This window comes from Abramis brama (genome assembly GCF_963993115.1).
Source record: "Abramis brama genome assembly, chromosome: 24".
In the NCBI taxonomy this organism is placed as follows: Eukaryota; Metazoa; Chordata; class Actinopteri; order Cypriniformes; family Leuciscidae; genus Abramis; species Abramis brama.
Window position 1 is genome coordinate 19592293 of NC_139986.1, and position 22608 is coordinate 19614900.

Genomic DNA, 22608 nt, shown 5'->3' on the forward strand with positions numbered 1-22608 from the left:
GAAAATACAAAAACTCTTTATTTTTGTTCTTCACCAACTGTAAAAGAAAAGTGGTTCCTGTCGTGACCGTGGTCCACATCTTCCACTGTTAAGTGCTGAGATCATACAGAACACAGGATGCTTTCTTTTTCATGATGCATCATAAAACTCAATGAGCCTGCTTGTTCTGGCCCTGATATTGTGATTTCATACATTTTTATATGACAGAATAAACATTGAATATGCATTCTAAAATATGAATCATAATTACACACATTTTTTTTCAATGCATAAAGTATGTGAATGTGATGTTGCGGTAAAATTATCAGACTAATGACACTTAAAGCTCTGTTGAATGAAATATAAAAAATGGCCAGTTTAGAGCTTATTTGGTGCATGCAGTGACCTCCATGTGACCTCAGTTCTTCGTGGTCAGTGCAACTCCAGTCTTTGCGGTGGTCAAAGAAAATGTCATGTGCCTGACTGATCTTGAAGGAGGAGGTTATTTAAACTAATGACAGTGCTTGCGAAGTCCACAAGTTCTACGAAGTCTGAAGTGATGATATTGACCCCATCTATGCCTGGCTTTTGTGCTCCCACCCACGTCATTATGGTTGGAAGGTTCCTGTGACAGAAACAACAGAAGTGCATGTAAGAACAGACGGGTTCATTGAATAATGCATATTCTAATAACATGCTGATTAATAGTGCTCATACACAAATTAAGCCTGCATTTACACTCATTTTCCACTTTATCTCTTTAATGAAAGACTGAAAATAGTATGTACACTACCTTTCAAAAGTTTGGAGTCAGGAAGATTTTTTTGTTGTTGTTGAAAGAAATTAATACTTTTATCCAGCAAGAATGCATTTAATTGATAAAAGGTGACGAAATTTATAATATTACAATATATTTCTCTTTCAAATAAATGCTGTTCTTTTGAACTTTCTTCATCAAAGAATTAATTTAAAAAAAAATTCTACAGTTTCCACAAAGCAGCACAACTGTTTTCAACAAAAATGTTTCTTGAGCACCAAATCAGAATATTAGAATGATTTCTGAAGGATCATGCGGCCAAAGAATGAAGTAATTATGCTGAAAATTCAGCTTTGCCATCATAAATTATTACGAATAGAGAACAGTTATTTTAAATTGTAAAAATATTTCGCAATTACCGTTTTTACTGCATTTTTGATCAAATAAATTCAGCCCTGGTAAGCATTAGAGACTTCTTTCAAAACACACTTTCAAGGTTGTATACGTGTAGATTTGCATAAATACTATATGCAATGTTTAATCAACGTTACAAAACCGCACTCGTCTACAGGGAAGTAGTTGAAGTAGTTTTAGCAATCACAGAGTTAGTTCTGCTTCAGGTCAGCTCAGACTAGAAATAAACTTCCCAAGCACCACAGCCATCTACAGCAGCAGCCAGGACAAAACCAGGAAATGGGAAGCTCAGGCTGTATTTTTCCTGGAATAATAAACAATCCAACATCCACACTCAGGCAGATTTAAACAGCTTCCTCCGGGTCGGCTATCTCACTAGGATTTCCGCTAAGACGCAGCACGAGGCTCCATACTTCTGTGTTGGTCGGTATATGTGCCACTATGTCATATTAAATCAGACAGTCTAAGTTCATGTAGGCTATGTTCAAAATAGTATACAAAATGTAGTCTGAATACTATATGTACTGTATGCAAATATTAGGTATGCATTGATCAAAAGCCAGCACTTCATTTTAAGGGGCCTTGGAATTTTTTATGAGGGGTCCCCTTCAGCCAGGGTCCAATAAGTAGGCTGGGACCTTAGCGGACCCCCTCATTGTGATGACAGATTATGTTTGTGCTCAGAAGGGTTCCTCACTCTGGTCCTCTTGACACTTACCAAATATGGGGCTGCCACCTAGTGGATCATTGTTAAATGATTCCAACATTTATTGTTTATTTATTTCAATATATGTGTGAGTGTGTGTGTCATATATATACACAATTATAATTTTTGTAAAAAAAAAAAAAAAAAGAGTTAAGGTTTTAAATGTTGTGTGTTTTTGTCATTTTTATTAGTTTTTGTTTTTAAACATGTTTGAAATATATAGGTTTTATTAAGTTTTAGTTGATTTAGTTTTAGTTATTTTAGGGTGTGTGTTCACACTTGGCATGTTTGGTTCGATTAAAACGAACCCTGGTTTTAGATCAAGATCTCAGCTGGTCAAAATACCATCATACGTACACACACACAACGAGTGCATTTATCCCAGAACACAGCATTGTTTTAGATGTTCGTTAAGTTCCGTCGCAAAACATATATTTTTTTTTGTATCTTTAAGTTCGGTCTTAAAAATGACAGTGTGAACACTAATCGAACTAGGACTAAATGTCTTGTTTTCTGTTTTGGTCCAGACCAGAAGAACCAAGAGAACCAAACTAAAAGTGTGAACACATCCTAAATAATTCATCTTAAAAATGTTTCCTCAACCTAGATACTCACCTCTCCACCAGGTAGTTTCTTAGTCCCCGCACCAGGCCCCTGGCAATGGTCTTGACACGTGGGGTTAAAATGGCCTGAGATACATGAAAGCTGCCGTATTTGGCTCGTTCTCCCAGCGTGGTCTCCAGGAACTGGATGAGCTTGGTAGCGTCTGTGGTATTGGCCCAGGGAGCGGGGATTTTACTACCAGGCCACATTACAGGGCAGCCCTCAGCAGATGGATGATGGTAGAACACTAGGACCTGTGAAACCAAACACAAATGAGTGAGCCATTATTCTGTAACATGATGGGCTCTAATGATGATAATGCTAATATTATGTTCTAATTATGTTCTAGCAAGTGACCACTTAGTAAACACCCAAAACACCATAGAAACCACTTGGTAAAACCACTCAAAAACCTCCTCAATCATATAGAAACCATCCACAACATCCAACAGACCAGTGTTTCTTAAACTTATTTAATGTCCACAACAATATCCGATGGCTCCATGACTTTTCCAGTTTTGTGTGATTTACTGGATAAGGACTAAAGATTATAATAACATTTTTTATGCATTTTCAACCCGATAAAATCTTTTAAATTAAAAAAAATGATAATCGTTAAATACCCATGAAGTTCTAAGATTTTATTTTCCTAAATGAGACTATGACGTTTATGGCGGAGAAATGCAACCTCCGGAGGACGCAGCCTTCGAAATGAGACACAGCTAAATACTCCGAAATCGCATACTTCCCTACTATATAGTAGGCGAAAAACAGTATGTGACAAAATAAGTATGTCCGAGTTCACCATACTCATAAAAGAGCAGGCAAAATGTACCCGGATGACCTACTTCATCCGGCGAGATTCTAAAGAGTGTATACAATGGACAATTTACTATCCCATGAGGCCACGGGAGAGGATTTATGATTAGAGGTGAAACGACGTAACTGACGCTGGTAGGTCACATGATAATGACAGCGTGGCGAATGTAGTGCGTCCGGATTGCATTCATACTATATAGAACATACTTTTTAGCTGTCGTGAAGTAATTACTAATTCAAAATAAGTACATACTCAAGACAGTATGTGATTTTTGGATGCAGTCAACATTTGATAGCGTGTGCAAACAAAGGCAGTCGACACATGCGCTCTAGAAAGGTTAATCTTTGTCCAGCATCTGCACTATTTTTCTCCAGAAGTTATGACCGATACAAATGTCTTTCAATTCTTTTAAACTAAAGTTTCGTCTATCTCATAACCACCTCACACAAGTGCTTGTCAATGCGAGTGTCTGTTATGTTTGCAGTCTCTGGTATTTTGTTGTTGTTGTTCTGTCTCTTTAGTTTCATTTTCTACTGTGAAACAATGACCTGAGCCAAATTCTGTGTGCATTTGCGACCGCAGTTACAAAACTTGAGTGGCGAGCGTACTAGTACGCTCGCCACACAAGTTTTGTAACTGCGGTCGCAAATGCACCGTATATAAAGGCCATATATGGTGACAATTAACAGAAGTAACAAACAGAAGTATACTTTAGGCTTAAGGCTTCCTTATATATCCATGTTTTTCAATAATGTGGGAAAATCTGGGTTCTTCGTAGAAAAATGAAATTAGAGGATGAATTAAAATAAGAAATATCTTGGTTTTTAGATTTTGGCTTATTCTAAAAAGATTTAGTCTTATTCTAATGCTTGTTTTTTTAACACTTTAATTTCAAGTTATCTTGAAGAGGTTTTGAGGTTTGCTGAGGCACTGAACCACTTCCTTCATTCATGGAACTGTTACTACCTGTACAGCACAGGCAAACACCACTCACATTTTGAATTCATACTTGAATATGTAACCAGCAACTCTGCCAGAATATTTCAGATCTTGGTTCACCACCTTTTCTGTTACTAGCAGAATCAGAATCAGTTATGTCCACAAAGACTAACATGAGAATCTGCTAATCTGAATGTGTTCACAAATAGCATAGTGCTTGCAGGGGATGCGAGTGTCCAGTTGTTCCCATTTGTACACCTGTCCTCCTCCATCAGAGTGGAAGTGAGACAGTGATTAGGGTCAGAACACAGCAGGAATAGCTGACCCTTTGGTGCAGCACACCACAGACACAGCACACCACAGACACACGAAGAGTTGGCACATCAGTTCACACATAGTTCACACACAAGTTGCTGTCAAAACAGTCTGAAGTGCAAGTTTAGTATAACAGTAAAATGCAAACCCACACAATTTCCCCTTGTTTCCATAGTCATTAGTTCATGCATTCATGACTAGATTACTAATGCATTACTAGCTGGTTGTCCTTCATCCTCAATAAACAAGCTACAATTAGTCCAAAATGCAGCTGTAATTTCTTACTAGGTAAAGAAAAAAATATTATTTTAAAATTATTAAAAATTATTAATTATTACCTATTAAGTTCTGCATCAATTACAGAGTATTGTTACTGACCTATAAGGCCCTAAATGGTTTAGCTCCTGTGTATTTAACTGATCTTCTATCACCCTACAATCCATCACGCTCTTTAAGGTCACAAAACTCTGGGCTTTTGCTAGTACCTAGAATATCTAAGTCCACTAAAGGAGGGAGAGCGTTTTCACATTTGGCTCTTAAACTCTGGAATAGCCTTTATGGATCCAGCCTATTGTGAAGACTTCAGATGATCATAACACCTTTGAAGAGACGGCGACAACTCCTGCAAAGACTTAAGATGACGCAAACTCTGAATCAACATGTTCCAATGCTACAATTTTCTATATGTCATAATCATTTGTTAACAAACAAGTATTCATTACTTCAATGAGCTCATTGTTTCTGCCTTAAATTATTACAATGTTTAAATTAATACATTTTTACTGTGTGATTTGTTTATGTACATTTCTGAAATGCATAACTTAGACAGTTACCTCTGACAACAGATCACTCTAAATTGTAATGTAGGACATGCATTTTCTGTAAAGCAGTATCAGTATCATTTGTATCAATAACAGGAAAGGCGTTCTATTTTCCATTTTTTTGCCAGTTTTTCAAGTAATTGTAGTGAGTTTCAGTATGACTGATTGCCTAATCTGATCTTTTTTTAAAGCGTTAAAAAAAGTCAACATCCTTAACATCAACATTCTTATTAGTGTACTGATATTATCAGTATTCATTGTTATTGAGTACCAGATTACAAGATTTTGCTGCTTTTTCTTCTCGTCAAATCACATTTTCAAGATTTTTACTTTATGTAAAGCCTTCATTATTATCATCAGATATGTACAACGTGAGCTCACCTGGTACTTGTTCTCCCACAGATAGTTTAGAGTGATCTCCTCCACCACGTCAAGCTTGCAGAGCTTGTGACCAAACACGTCCTTCAACATCTTGATTAGGTATTGATGATGCTCCTCGCTCATTGCATAATGATGATTAAAGTCTAAAAAAACAACCTCTTTCTTGTGCACATTCAGAAAATGGTTAATGTCATTAAGGCCATCACGTACTTTGTGTCCAAACAGCCCATGTATAAAGTATATCTCGTGGCCTGGTTCTCCTGGTTTGGTGGACACACGCAGGTCGAAATAGCGTATTCCTCCCTCAAGCTGTTCCCTGAAGGTGAGGTTCTGAGTCATGGACCACTTCTTCATCACCTTCTTGGCAAGAAAGCGGAATATCGCAGCTAGGTGCTTCACATATGCTTTCTGGTCTGGGCCGACTGGAGCGTGCTCATCCACCCAGAAGCTGAAGGAGTCATGAGACCCTAAAACATGAACACAAAGGCAGAATCAATACAAATTCAAACATTTCAAGTAACAGGCTTGACAGTTCTGCAGTTAATTTAGCCATTATGTCATGACACTATAAGTTGTTTATTAGAAAGATTTATTTAGAAAAATCAAGCTTTCAATAATCAGTTACTGATTGTTAAAAAAAAAATCACAGGAACAGGTTTGACCATTAAGGCATCCTCTAAGGCAGGGTTTCTCAAACTCGGTCCTGGAGGGCCACTGTCCTGCACGGTTTAGCTCCAACCCTGATCAAACACACCTAGCTGTGAGTTTCTAGTGATCCTGAAGACATTGATCAGCTTGCTCAGGTGTGTTTGATCAGGGTTGGAGCTAAACTGTGCAGGACAGTGGCCCTCCAGGACCGAGTTTGAGAAACCCTGCTCTAAGGAAACCCTAAAAAGGGAGACATTTACATCCTGAAAGGATTATGATGTCATAGTGACATTGTTTTTTTTTTTTTTTTTAGATTACAGAATGTGCTTCAAGAAAGCAACCATTCATCTGTGATGTTTTCTTAGTTTTTTTATTTATTCAATTTTCTTTTTATAATCATTAATCATTTATGTGGTGGTCATTTGATTTATCATTTAATCGTTTATTCATATTATTATTAGATTTATATTATTCATCATTTAATTATTTATTCATCATTTTATATTATTATCCTTGTTTTAATATTTCATATTACTTATTTTTACATCCTTGTTCTTGCAATGCTATTTTAATCTTATGGTTGTGTGGTTCAAGAAGAGGAAGTTAAGCTTGCATGAGTAAGAGATAAGATAACCTTCATTTCAAGGTTTTCAACGTCACAGGACGATGCTGTGAAGCAGTATTTTTCCATTGTTTGTGGTCTGATGCTGAGCATGGAAACAAACACAAGTTTATTCAATAAACTCTGCTCTTTTTTTGCAGAGATGGGAAGTAACGAAGTACAAATACTTCGTTACTGTACTCAAGTAGATTTTTGAGATATTTTTATTTTACTATTTGTGCCGACTTTTTACTTTTACTCCTTACATTTTAACACAAATATCGGTACTTTCTACTCCTTACATTTAAAAAAATTGGCTTGTTAGTTTGATCGACAGGCGATCTGACCAATCATAATCCGCCATTTTGTCCGACAAAGCAGTCAGGAGAGTTAGTAGATTAACATTGGTGGATTTAAACTTGAAAAACGAAGTGTACCGACGTCTATTCGCGTAAAAAAGAAAGAAAGACATGGATATCTTGGATGGCATTGGGGTGAGTAAATTATTAGGAAATTTTCATTTTGGGGTGAACTAATCCTTTAACTAGAAGGAAGAGATGATCGGTTCACGAGCAGCTTTAACTGAGGCTCTACAGCGATCTGTCAGACACATTAAAGAGCCACAAAACGGTATTTATTGTTTACATAAAAAAAAAATATATATAAAAATAAAAAAAATTTGAAAGGTGAGAATTAGTTTCATATAAAAAATAACCTGGTCTGTCCTGTCAGCGCCTTACCACTGTCTTCTCTGCTCCGCGATGTATTTTTCACTGCGTGAGAACATGGTGTGGCGTGAGAGTGGCGTCGCTTGTCGGACATAGCAACAAAGGGAACGGAAGGGAATGGTTTGGGACCGTTCGCAAAGACCAGTTTGGATGGGAATATACGTTGCACTTGACCCATCACTACAAGACGACTTGACAGATTCGGCGGCATTCATTCGCGGAAAAATCATTACATAGCCTACATGTAGATTCCTTTAAATGTTAAAGGAGACATATCATGCTTTTAAATCGTTCCTTTTTACATATAAATCATACATTTGTAGTCTATATAAAGCGGAACTGCAATGCTTGGGTCTGAATTCCTCATTATTATAGCTCCACAGGCCCCTTTTCTACCCCTTTTCTGATGTGCGTCTGAGAGCAACTCGAATTGGTGCGGTCTCTTTAAATACAATTGAGACACTTCATACCCCGCCCCCTCTCCAGGTTGCAGAGGTGACACTCGGTTCAACTCCACCCCGTTCGGCCATTTTTGTAGTTTGATAGCAGAGATACGATTATCTAGCGGCACAGAAACGTTTTATTTGCACGATATTAACAAAATGTCAACAACGGAAGACTTGTCCAGCCAGCCTTACATGTTCGAGCCAGAGTCGGAGCCGGAGCGAGATGAAAATGAAGACGACGAACCTGCAGATCAACGTCTTCATATGGATGTATCGCAATGGTGTGTTACTGTATTTACACATGAAACTTTGGTCTTCCGACCTTTTACCACCGTGTCGATTTATTTTGACTAATATGTGCGAGGGAGAGAGGGCAAGACAGCGTCTAGTTTGGAGATGGTGAAGTCTTGTTTACACTTTCGCCTGGCTCCGAAGAGAGAGAGTGCGCGCGCGCGACCGGCTCTCTCTCTCTGCTCGTTCTTTCAGTTAAACATGCTCCCTGTCACAAGCGCGGCAGCTCATCTACATTAGACAGTGTAATGAAGCGTGTGGGTTACTACATCCAACAACCGAACATTTTAATTTACCCTCTCGTAACTTCTGCATCCTTTAGCTTGGACTACAAAATTGCAGCGAGAAATAAAAATGGCGGATTGCTCGAAGTGGTGGGCCGAAGTCAATGTCCTTATTTGGCAGTTCCGCTGCAAATACTGTGACGTAATAGTTCAAAAAACGTCATAGAGAACAGAAAAATCGGAACAGGTTGAAAAATATGACCAAAACAGAATATAAAGATATCAACGAAGCACCTGAAGAGAATAATTTAAACTTTTCTGTACTTCTAAACACTCCAAATATACAACAAAATGCATTTAAGGGCTAAAAAAGTGGATTTAGCATGATATGATCCCCTTTAAGGGGAAGATTCAAAAAGAGAAACTGGATCTGTGAATTCTCACAGAATCACAATTGAATTCACAATTGAATTCATATCTTGCTACTCAGTCAGAATCTCATTAACCTGGATGAGTCTCTGTCACAATAATCATATAGGCTAGGCCTATGTGATGTTTTAGGCCTATACCAGAGAATGTCTAATAGGAAGAGAATTGGCACTCTCTGCTTACTTCCGGTTTCTGGACTGGCTGCAGTAACACGTCTCTGTCCATGCGGGGGCGCTCGCAGGCGAGTGCAGAATGAATGGAGGTCTATGGCGAAATACCCCTCAAAATCCACTTTTCTCAGGATATAATTTTGTGTCTAGTAATTTGAATGTTGTATTCGAAAGGAGATGCAAAGAAATTACACATTGCTGGGTGTTAGATTTTTTAGAGTCACTTATTTGCTTTAAAAAGTCTTTTAAAGGGTTAGTTCACCCAAAAATGAAAATTCTGTCAGTAATTACTCACCCTCATGTTGTTCCAACCGCGTAAGACCTTCGTTCATCTTCGGAACACAAATTAAGATATTTTTGATGAAATCTGAGTGCTGGATCACTTCTCCATAGGCTGCTAGGTGACTGAAACTTGCTGGCCCAGAAAAGTTATTAAAGAGATCGTTAATATAGTCCAAGTGACTACAGTGGCTCAATCTTAAGTATATCAAGCGACAAAAATACTTTTTGTGCGCACAAACAAACAAAAATAACGACTTTATTCCACTATTCATTTCCTTCTCTCTGGGCCTCTAGTTGGTTCACGTAGTGTTTTTGCGCTGCGCGTCTGTGTTACACGTCACCACGTAGGCTCACTATTGGCCGACGCTGGTCATGTGTGTGATGCGTGATGACGTGTAACACAGACGCGCAGCGCAAAAACACTACGAGGCCCAGAGAGATGGAAATGAATAGTGGAATAAAGTCGTTATTTGTTTGTTTTTGCGCACAAAAAGTATTCTCGTCGCTTGATATACTTAAGATTAAGCCACTGTAGTCACTTGGACTATATTAACGATCTCTTTAATAACTTTTCTGGGCCAGCAAGTTTCGGTCACCTAGCAGCCTATGGAGGAGTGATCCAGCACTCAGATTTCATCAAAAATATCTTAATTTATGTTCAGAAGATGAACGAAGGTCTTACGCGGTTGGAACAACATGAGGGTGAGTAATTACTGACAGAATTTTTTGGGTGAACTAACCCTTTAAAATGTCAATGACGTCATACACATCGTACGACCAGACATACAGCTTTACGGCAATCCTTCAGTCACTTTGGTGCTTTCGCACTCTGCACTTTCTTTTCACTTGAGGCATCGACAACACAGCTGACACAGGTAAATACACGTGCTAGAAGAGTTTTTGTTTTGTTTGTTTCTGGTCCCGCTTCGGATGCCACGATGCCATCAAGCGGTATCTCTGGTCGTAATCAGTCCTTCACTGACCAATCAGCGTTCATTAGCAGAATGCTAGCGTGTTATGGGCAACAACAACTCAACCTGTAAGAAATCGAAAGGACATAAGTACTCGTTCATTCAACTTTCGACCTATAACCCATGTTGAACTTGCAAAACCTACAATAAAATCTGAGATTTCTCAACGGCAATCGGGTGAAAGATACACATTTAGCCGTATAGCCCCATAGACTCCCATTCAGTCTGCACTCGCCCGCGATCACCTCCAGTGGAATTCTAATGGAACTGCAACCAAGATCTACAATGGGGCTAATAGGGAGTGCCAAGGCTCTCCGTAGACGGGCTCTGCCTATACGCTGATTTCACGCAGCCGCCATTTTGAAATCGAAAGTGAGGCTCCGGTGGGAAAAACCATAGGGAAAAACCCAGGAAAAACCCCGGAAGTAAAGATAATTACAACAATGCCTTTGGACTACCAACCTGAAGCTGCTGCCGCGATTTACACTATTGGATGTTAATATCCAATATAGGATATGTAAATAGTTCATTCCTGCTTCTTTTTTTACTTTCTGAATTATATATAAAAAAATATTTTATTTATAAATGATTTCACTGAATTTCACTGTATATAGTCTAAAGTATGAAAGAAATGTATGTACAGTTTTAGAATTGACACAACATCATTAAACACAACAATACGCCATCGCATTCACGACTCTCCTGTGATTAAAGGCGACACTTCCGGTTTTCTTCCCACCGGAGCCTCGCTTTCGATTTCAAAATAACGGCTGTGTGAAATCAGCGTATTGGCAGACATCCATTTAAAATGTAGGCAATGGCTTATAAAGAACCTTTTTTCCATATCCACTTAAGTTTCTCAGCTTGCACTCTAGTAGCATTTGTGTGGTCCAGGTAGCTTTGCATAAAAAATGGTTGTCATTCGCAAGGCTACTTTTACTTTTATACTTTAAGTAAATTTCCAAGCCTGTACTTTGTTACTTTTACTTGAGTAAAGAAGTTAAATCAGTACTTCTACTTTTACCAGAGTATTTTTTAACACAAGTATCCGTACTTCTACTTGAGTACGGGAAGTACATTTCTGCTTTTTTTGTCCATGACTTCATCTCCTGCTTCTGCTCTTCTCTGGCTTTCCTGTCAAACTCTCAGGTTGATGGAAGACTGTTAATAGAGTTTTGGGTATCATACTTTTGTCATACATGTTTTGATAGTAACTAGGAAACAACCAGCAATGGGAACTTGCATTTAATCACTCTTTTAACTAAATAAATAAAGTTATACTGTGATAAGGCGTTTATTAGGCTATAATTATTGTTTATTAAATTATTATATAGGCTTACATCTAACTGGAAAATGACCAACTTTTGAATTCGCCACTGAATTAAATATTAAAGGAAAATAATACCTTGTTTCACTTTTGAATTCATTTTAGTATTTAAATTAAATGTCAAAGGTCAGAGAGGTTCTCTCACCAGGAACCGCCAGGTGCTTGAGGGGCAGTGATGTGAGGGCAGGGCACAGGGAGCCCATCCAGTCGGCGTTGGAGGTGCTGCCTTTGGGTCGTGTCTTCATTTCCTCTAGTAAAGCGTTTCAGTGCTAGCATGTACGATGCCAATTCAACACCGATCCAGGCCAAGCTAATCCAGCAAACATCGTTACTCCTCGCAAAATCATTACAGTCAATCGGCATCAACGCGCGATTTAAATCAAGATAACAATGATTTACTCATTATACTAACATCAATATGTGAGGCAAACTGCAGATGGAGAGCGAGCTGTTCTACTAAGTTAATCTTCTTAAACTGAAATTACAATCCTTATCCTCATCCCTGCTTCCCTGCTGGCGTTAAAACGTCTCGTTCAGGGCTGATTACCCCCGCCCTCCCTCTCCCCATTAGACAGGTAACAGATGGGACACTTCACCTCCAGTACTGCAAGTGGATATAGCTTGTAATGTTTGAAGGGCATGGACACTTTTGACTTACTGACCCCACCAATGAGTGTGATCCATTTCAGCATTTGTTGAGGTGAAGAGCTGAAATTGGAGACTTACCACAGAAATTAAATTCTTAAAAGCACTTGAGGTAGTGGTTTTGATTTCCAAGTAACTGGAATATTTTGAATCACTTAACTAAAAAAAGATTAGCTCAGTGACACTTTTTGAAAGTAACATTTGCGCCAAGCGGGAGTCAACAAGACGTGAGTGTAATAAGTGCATTCACTCAATAGATTCGTCTCCAAGTCGACCGAAGCAAATCTATTTTTTCTTTCACTGTTGAACATGACATTATTAAGTTACAGTAAATGATTAAGAGATAAACATAAATAGCCAAAGCCTTCCGCACTTCAAAGGGAAACTTAAAAGGATAGTTCACCCAAAAATGTCAATTCTATCATCAAAAGAAGATATTTTGAAGAATGTCTGTAACCAAACAGTTGATGGGCCCCATTGACTTCCATATTATTATTTTTTTCCATACTATGGAAGTCAATGGTGCCCCACAACTATTTGGTTACCAACATTTTTCAAAATATCTTCGTCTGTGTTCAGCAGAAGAAATTCATATAGGTTTGGAACAAACTGATTTTGGTGAACTATCCATTTAAGGTTGCAGTATGTAATATTGAGAGCTAGCGGTTGAAGTGGGTACTGCAGTCCAAATTCAAAATATTGGAGTAGCCTATGTGGTCTCTGCGGAACAAAAGTGGGCGTTTCTAATTTGTGGGTGTTTTCAAACTGGTGGGTGTTTATTAGCCTGACTACGTCAGACTTTGTACGTCCGCTCAACAGTGTTGCCAGATGTACGATAATTATCGTATTTGTACGATAATTTTGACCTCTGTACGATGTACGATCAATAATGGAAAAAATCGTATAATGTACGATAATTTCAGAACTGTGTGACACTTCAAATGATGGTCGTCGTTGTAATCATAGGGCTTCTCATTGATCTAGCTGTGGATTCTACGTCTACCGGCCGGAAGAACGTGTAGAGAGAGGGAGCGAGCGAGAGACCTTGCGTGTGTGTGTGTGCTAGTGTGCCTCACGAAGCGCATAGAAGGACCCAACCAATCAATTGTAAGTGCGAGAGGGCTTTTATCTATACTCCCGAACTGAATTAATTAGAACCGATTCCCCCCCCCCGTTGGAGATTTCTTGACTGTATTCTGTACAGGTTTGACTCGTGTACGATAATTTTCTTCCAAATACGATAATTTTGAGCTTCTGGTACGATACTTGGACATTTCCAATCTGGCAACACTGCCGCTCAATTTCAGTTTGCTTCTGTACTCAGTCTGAGATAGCGACCTATCTCCCAGTTTTCCTCCGGCCTCAAAACAGCCGGCCAATCAATGAACAGAGGGCGGGCTGAGAGCCGTGACGTAGACGCTAAGCGTTTAGAGGCCCTGATTGTACCGTGGATGCGTAGATACTTCACATAATCTGCAAAAGTCATTCACAGCCATGTTCACTCCGGTATTTCGCTCAATGGTTTTGTTTTCGCATCATACATGTGTTTACAGTGGAAGTTCGATGCGGTAAGCAAACCAATGATTTTAAACTTCAGACAAGCCCCCCCCCCCCCACTGCGAGAAAGAAAACGCTTTTCAATTATGCCCTTTCAGACTCTGTCTACGAAGCAAAGCGAAGTAGCAGAGTTTGGTATTACCAGGCTAGGTGTTTATAACTCAAGCAATGAAAATTATGCCCTTTACCTGACCCCACCCCTAAACCACCCTTACTGTGACGTGGGCAAATCAGGTAACTCGGTCGAAAACGCCCCTCTGTTTATGGCCTCGCCCACTGATTTAGTAACTCATACTACTGTCCTGCAGAGACCTATACTTAAAATATTCGGAGAGTCATTTCCCCCGCCCCCTCCTCCTCAGACTCGACGCTCGCGCTGGTTGCCAAATTGAGGACAATCCGGGTAAATTGGCGGTGCATGGGCGGAATCTTACAGACCAAAACAAAGAGACAGTCTGACGCGGAACACACATTTCAAAGTATTGGCTAGCATTGTTTTTCAGAGAAATGAGTATGTGAACTTAGCATGTTTCCTAAATATCTGCAAACATATGGTATTTTTATGCTTTAGCACTGTCAAAAAATTACATACAGCACCTTCAAGTGAACCAGAACGAACTGTTCACTTAAAAGATTCGTTCAAATTCACCACTATTAGGAAAGCTGAAAGTTAAGGTGCAGACAGTCCCTTTTTTTTTTTTTTTTAATGCATTTAAGGGGTATATAAGGGGGGAAATGTATATAGGCCTAAACTGCGATTGAAAACAAAAGCTACGTCACATGATCATGTGACTGAAAACTTATGATGCCCAGATAGTAGCATACTGGAATCCACATGCAGATGTTGCCTGGATCTGGGCCGGTGTTGAGATGTTTGACAACTCCCCTAAAGCACATTTTTGAAGTTAACATTTTAAATATGCATCCAAATACATATACTGTATATATGCAGCTATATCCTACACTGTAGGCTATATTCTATATGTTTAAATACACAATATTCTCTTATCTTATTTCATGTAAGTTAAATTAAAATTGGAATTTACAATGCTTCAGTCGTGATCTTACTTTTTACTTTGACATACTTTTTGACACTTCCTTGGCTTTGACCACTACTAAGCTCTCTCTCACACACGCGCGCGCAAACCGACTTCCGGTGTGACATTAGTTGGTTAGCGTCTGCATTAGGGTATTCCGTCAGACGGAAAGATGCTCGGACTGCCTTAAAGTGTCTCATGATTTCTGAGTGTGGGCATTAAGGACGTTTCCTTTCGATTCGGTTCACTAAACTGCCCGTGGACTTGCGGAAGAAGACGTATTTTGAGCAAACAGCAGTGACTTGAATTGGCAGCACGCTCCTCATATGTGCGATGTGAAGCATGGACCATCCAGCGTATCATGGTCCGATAAGCAAACAGAGATGCGAGGAGCTGCTTGGCAAGAAAGCAAAGGACGGAACTTACCTCATTCGTGACAGTGAGACCATTCAGGGAGCTCTCTGCCTCTGTGTATAGTAAGTACTGTTTCTTATTCACTATTTTTTTAGGAACTGACTGACAATTGAGTACTTTATCAAGGAAAAGTTTTGGATAATGTAACGTTAGGCCTGTTCTTTTGGGTATAATCTCCTGATTTTTCCATTTCTCTCTACCATCATCATCAGATACAAAAATAACGTCTTGCATTTATTTGAATGAATGAATTGAAACTGCAGGATGGTTCAAGCTGATTTTCTGATTTATCAGTTGAGTTGTCACCACCATCAAATTTGACACATCAGCAATGACAGCTAATAATGTTGACAAAAATAACTAGCCTACATTTTGGATGTCACACAAATGTAGTAGGCCTAGCTGTGTTGCTGACTAAGACCTATTATGGAAATAATGTAAATCCCAGACATTTTCTTCAGACATTCGCCAATTTTGGAACAGAGTTAATATAATAGAAAATATAAGCGTGATTAGCTAAACAAAGAAAAACAACAAACTTCACTCACTAAAGTTTTTTCATTAATCAAATATAGAAAGCAGTCTTTAAGAATGAAGGCTGACTTTGATATTACCTTTTTGAAAGTTTTAATATCTGATGCAGTTGAAAAATGTGTGGTTTTATCCGAAGTGAGTGAAAATGTAAATTCATAATTCATATATATTTTTTATAAAATAAGGAGAAAATCAGTGAGCTCATTGTTTCTGCATTAAATTATTACATTGTTTAAATTAATACCTTTTCCGCTAACTGTGATTTTGTATATGTAGGCTACATTTCTGAAATGCATAACTTAGACAGTTACCTCTGATAACAGATCACTCTAAATTGTATGCGTTTTCTGTAAAGCTGCTTTGAAATGATGTGTTTTGTGAAAAACGCTTTACAAATAAATGTGAATTGAAAATCAAAATTATCTCTAATTAAATTCCAAGTGGAAATGTTATTACTTTCAAAACTAAGGGTACATATATGAATATATTGGAATATTTTGGTAAATTGGAGTATATTTTGTAAATTGGAATATATTTTGTTATAAATATGTTTAAATCTATATCTCTTATAACCAGAATATGTATGAATAATTAAGCAGTGAATCAATGTGTAATTTGTATACAAGTATTTGTAATTCTTTCTTAGAAGTGTATTTTCACCACAGTATTATTTTGAAATTGGTCCAGTTGACGCATTAAACTTTTAGGAAATACTATTAACGGAAATCATTTTGTGGCTTTTTGTCATTTAGAGTAATGAGAATGCCTGCAAAATGTTGACACTGATGTTTTGTGGAACATGCGCTTAAAATTAAAATTACGGGTACCATGTTTGTGGGTCAATTTGATATTTTTCATATTTCATCGTTAAAGGCCACTTCACAGATGCAAAATAGACCCTAGATATAGACCAAAATAGATAGACCAAAATGTCAGATCAAAGATAGAGATAGACCAAAATGTCAGTTTCTCACATCCTCTAAAGGTATTTACATTTTACATTTATACATATTTACAATACTGTTTAGAATATTCACAGTTTATGAAATTCATTGTGGGAAGTTGTCTAATTGGAAAGACACAAACACAATATATAATTAGATATTTATTCCTTAAAATTTTGCTCGACTTCCCAGCTAAGCTTTGCATTCAACAAATGCACATTTACAAAAGGGGAAATTAGCAACTCTTTAGATACAAGCGGTAAAAGGGAAGCGGTAGTTGTAGTTCATAGGCCTGTCTAACTACTTCTTGTTGTGCGATATGTTGTCCCAGAAATAATTGCGATAAACAATATTATTGCCATTTTATGCCACTGAATATAAATCATAATATAGCAGCATAATAATGCAAATAGGCCTACACACTTTCAAATGACAACAATCATTCTTTAGATCATGGAAATAAAGTGTCAAAAAATTTAATATCCTAAATAAAAAACTTGAATAAATAGTAAATATTTTCTAAAAAAGAAAAAATGCACTTGCAAAAGCACAAAAGGCACTTATTGAAATGTTCCATTTACAGATTTTTCCCTGGCTTTCTTTTCTCTGTAAAGTAAAGGTGCTTTAAATTGCAGTGTCCGTATGAATGTCCGTATAAATGTCTGTATGAACAAAGGCACAGATGCCTCAACAGGCCTTATCTGCTGCTAAAACTATTTACGCCGGGACGTTTATATTTGCACCAGAACAGTGGATTGCAGCTTTGAAATCAAGTGCATTTTGAACTTGTTCTTTCAAACTGTCTGTAGTTGTTAGGAAAACTATAACGGCCCAAAGACGCCTTTTTTTCACCTGTCGATGACCGCTCTGTGTATGAATAAAACTATCCATCATGAAGGAACTGCCCGAGCCCCGCTTTTGCCTCTGACACGGAGAACAGACAAGATGACAGCACGATAGGCAAAATGTTGGTGACATTCATTATCATGTAAACATAATGGGCGATATATTGCGTCACCAAAAATGATTGAAGCCATGTACATATATTGTGTGATAAGTCGATATATTGATTATTGCGCCAGGCCTAGTTATTCACAGCAGAGACGCTGCACTGGAAAATATATTCACTGCTCAAATACTTGAAATGGTAATCTTAAAGTGCATGGCTACTAGTACTGCACATTTTGGGGCTTTTCAGAGGGCTGTATCTTGTGATGTTAAAACTGGGAATGACTTCTAAATGTCTAAATCTGTAAAACCTAACCCCAACCCAGAGCAATATAATGTAGTCAGGGGCCCCAGAATACCTAACTTTGTTCCTGGCCGGTCCCAAAGAGTGTTTTCTTGCATTCTGCTTGCACTATTCTTTAATTGTTTGTTTAGGTGGTGCACATTAAATGCAATGAATGACACATATTTAATATGCTGTCAAGTTAGAAAAATGTGTCTGAAGTCCCTTGCGTTCTGTTCCATTCTGTTGCACTTCAAAAAACACATCTTGTGCTATTATCAGTTGCACAACAGCACCGTTTGTTATTTTTTCAGTGTGTTCTTCTGAATGTTTTAGGTGACAGTATATGATAAGACTGAAATTAGCTCCAAGCATAGGCTAATTGCTCTATAGTCATTTTCTCTGTTATTTTCAGTGATGGTAAAGTAGCCTTACATGTTGGCAACATCTTAGCCGTCTGCTTATTTATTGATTCATTGATCATTTATATATGGCAGTGTACAGAATGCACTGTATATAAGATTTTTAACATCAGCTACTAAAATAACTTAATGAAGATAGAACGGAAACGCTTGTCAATGATTCTACCAACCCAAACAGAGCATGACACTTCCTGAAGGTAACTGTACTAAGAAAGTGTCTATCAAGAATATACACAACTATGCAAGAAATGAAGGTGTCAGTTACTATGACTGTTGTCTTTTCATCTAAAAAGCTGTAAAAAGGAGAAATTAAAAAAAGCTAATAATATTTTCAGTGTTTTCATACAGTCAAGGTCATAGTATAAATTCTTACACAATCCTTACATTTAGTCAGCATAAAACTGATGTTGCAATTTTCTTTTCTTCCATTTTGTGATATGTATCCGAGTGAACCAGCTTTTTGAACAAGAAAACATGTAGGGCAGGACTTGATTTTGTCCATCAGGAATTAAATGGATGATTATGGTTTGTTATTGCTGTGATGTGAGTGACCGGTTGTTCTAGCGCCAGTAAACGCGCTATCAGGGGTGTATTCCAGAAAGCAGGTTAAGCGCACATCCTAACCTTTAAACTTTCAGGGCACACAAGTAGCCATTGCAACTTATTCTCTGAACATAACCTGCTCCGGAGCAGCTTATGTTCCAGGGTTAGTTTACTTCAGAGGTGTTCAGCGCATACGTGCCCTATTGATGAGGCTCCACTGGGCTTGACACATTTCGCACAATATTATATTTTATAGTTGTATGTATATAGATAAAACACAGACTGTTTTTTTCATAGTGATAAAAAAAAAAACTGATTAAAGGGATAGTTCACCCCAAAATGTCAAATTTGTCATTACTTACTCACCCTCAATTTGTTCCAAACCTTCTGTTGAACACAAAAGGAGATATTTTCAAGAATGTAATTGTAACCAAACAGTTGACGGCACCCATTGACTTCCATATTATTTTTTTCCTACTATGGAAGTCAATGGGTGCCGTCAACTGTCTGGTTACCATCATTCTTAAAAATATCATATTTTTGGTTCGACAGAAGAAAGAAACTCATACAGGTTTGGAAAAACTTGGAACAAAATTAAAACTTAATTTTTGGGTGAACTATCCCTTTAATGATTTTAATGACAACTGCCCCATATGTGCATGGTGAAATGCACCAAGAATGTAAATCACCATTAAACAAAAGAGGAAGAAGAAGAATGGCTCGATTCTTATTAGCATCCGTTTCCATGCTCAATTTTTATACTCCGTGTTGACTGAACTTTCACCAGACCACGGTTTTGGATCCTGCAAGCAAGCAAGGTTTGGTTTAATCAACCAAGGGTTCAGGGTATACAGCTGTGATAGAGATTATTCAACCACTAAACCACTACCACCGTTGAGCTATTTCAATTACTTTTGTTTGATTTGTTCATTGCAAACAGCTAAAAGTCAGTAAATTTAGCTAATAAACCTGATTTACAATGGGAGTTGAATAATTTCGATTACAACTGTATGTGACCGCAAGTTAACCGTGCTTTCTGGAATACACCCCAAGAGAAGAGAAGTGATGTCGGGGGCGGGTATTTTGATTAAAAGATTAAAAAAAGTATAATGATGTGCACGGATAAATGAAAAAAAAATGTCAATTTTGATTTCATGGTGACTTTAATTACTTACTTTATTTATTTATGCATTTTTACAGTAAACAAAAAGTGGTCTATACTTATAGGATCCTTCAAACCCACTCTGGATCCTACACTCTACAGGTAGGACACACTAAAATAAGATCTCTGTGGTGGATAACTTAGGCATAACAGTAGATCTGAACTGATCGCACAACAGATTTAGCATTAAATGAAATAAATAAATATATGAATAATTTAATTTACAAGTCATTAAAATGTCACAACACTATTTGTTTCAGGCTAGCTCAGGTGTAGAGGAGAAGTTCTTCAAGACGATGAAGGATCTTATTCGTCATTACAAGCAAAAGAATCAAGGACTTGCAACACACTTATACCGTTCGCTGAAAAGAAAAACACTGCTGGAACAGCCTTTGCATTGTCCAGAACCACTAGTGCCTGATGAGCAAAACGAATATGAAAGTGAGTGTCAGCTTTTATAAAATAAGAGATTTAACAATCATGAGACATTACCAATGCCATTACAAGTGTTGGCGGTAACGCATTACAAGTAACATGAGTTATGTAATCAGATTACTTTTTCAAGTAACTAGTAAAGTAATGCATTATTGTTTAATTTACAGCAAAATAACTTTTTAAAATGAGTAACGCAAGTTACTTTTATTGAATTACTTTTAAAAGTGGCTTTCTCCAACACTGGTCATTACAATGACAAAACATCATTAGACAATTACAATAACATTTTAGCAGGAATCATCTTTGAATTAGAACTAAAACTGTTCCCTTACCCTAACTAACTGTGAACCTTTTCTCTCTCTTAGATGTTGATTGCTCAGGGGACTATGTTGTTGTTCTGCCAGATGATTTAGTCACAATGTCAACCAATCAGCCAACACGAAGGACATAGATGTACAGTTCTCCTCGTAATGTTTCCAAGAACTCTCTGGGCTGTTTTACCTCAGATATGGAAATCACATTGCATGTGATCACATTACATGAATAACATTTTATCAATTGTATGATTTTGTGCATGGTAAATGTGTATTTCAATGCTGTAATGTTGTGGATTTTGTAGTCATTATACATTTTCTTTCTATAAATTTGAGTTTAAAGTTTGGTTTGGTTTTCTTAATATTTGTTACATTTTGCTCTAATGATAAATGATTTAATACACAGAGGATTTCACACGGTCAGTGTTTCAAAACCTAGAAATAGTGCTAAATATTGTTTATTTATTTCACAAAACTGTGGCAATTCTATATTTGTAGAATCTATTTGTGTCAAACAGAGTCTATAAGTTATGCAGTGTAAATATTTTGTTCCTAATTAATGTGCTGTCTTGAGGTTTTTACATGTAAATATTTTCCATTTACTTTACCACTTAAATGTGTCCACATAAGAACAGTTTCCTATGCATTGTTCCATATGGTCAAAGACATAACTGATGTCACTGCCTGAATTTAAGTTTGGTTGGTGTCTTTTAATAAATCAGTTTTAAAAAATCAACTTGTTTGCCATATTTCTCCAAGTGCTTAATTTCTTATAGGCTAAATGACCAAAGCTTTTATTTTCTTTAAAAAGAGCAGAGGCCAGTTGCATAAGCCCAGCCATGTTAAGACTGCATCTTAAAAACTAGTCTGACCACAGACTCTTACTTTTTTAGATTTTAACTGATTACATTTTTATGTATTTGTAACTAACTTTAAGTTCACAACCAAAATTAAAGAAATAAATTGATGACTAACTTACAGTTTGACTAGTGAAAGTAGTTTATGCAACTGGTAACAGATTACTAAAGGTTATTAATTAGATTTATTAGATGGGGCATAAAAATAGAGGATTTATATTAATGGTTTAACATCCAACAGGAGTAACTGTCGACGCAATAAGCTTTCTGAAAAGGATGTCTAGGTACTAACCTGGAATGTATTAAAAATAGGCTACATAAAACCACAGCTGCCCAACTCACTGCATATTAAATGTGCAGCTCGACTCAGTTACCTATAGAAGATCCTATTGCTATAGATAGCCAAACCTATGGTCACTCATGCCAATGTCAAATATCGGTTTCATTGGTGCTAACAGTGCAAATCTTGGGCCATGGATAATTTCTAAGCCAAAATGGGGTATTTTGGAGGAGCAAGCAAGAAATGTAAGAAAAGAAATGTCCACCTCCAGCATCATAGTGACAAATTGATGTTGTATTGGCGGCAAAAGGAGGCCCTATATCATACTAATAAATTATTGTGGTCTAAAACCAGGTGTTAGAATTTCATTGTCCAACCTCT

At 37.4% G+C, this 22608-nt stretch overlaps 2 protein-coding genes across 2 annotated transcripts; one reads left to right on the top strand and one right to left on the bottom strand.

Annotated features, from left to right (window-relative positions):
- On the bottom strand, nucleotides 1-12329 carry plcxd2 (phosphatidylinositol-specific phospholipase C, X domain containing 2). Its single transcript, XM_084103282.1, has 4 exons — nucleotides 11998-12329; nucleotides 5736-6202; nucleotides 2472-2713; nucleotides 1-604 (listed from the first exon to the last, which is right to left on the bottom strand). The coding sequence occupies exons 1-4, from the start codon at nucleotides 12095-12097 to the stop codon at nucleotides 451-453; spliced, it is 963 nt and encodes a 320-aa protein (XP_083959408.1). The 5' UTR covers nucleotides 12098-12329; the 3' UTR covers nucleotides 1-450.
- A 2924-nt stretch (nucleotides 12330-15253) lies between these two features.
- LOC311075846 (SH2 domain-containing protein 1B) lies at nucleotides 15254-21826 on the top strand. Its single transcript, XM_084103483.1, has 4 exons — nucleotides 15254-15567; nucleotides 20380-20443; nucleotides 20602-20782; nucleotides 21142-21826. The coding sequence occupies exons 1-4, from the start codon at nucleotides 15434-15436 to the stop codon at nucleotides 21225-21227; spliced, it is 465 nt and encodes a 154-aa protein (XP_083959609.1). The 5' UTR covers nucleotides 15254-15433; the 3' UTR covers nucleotides 21228-21826.
- Nucleotides 21827-22608: the final 782 nt, after the last annotated feature.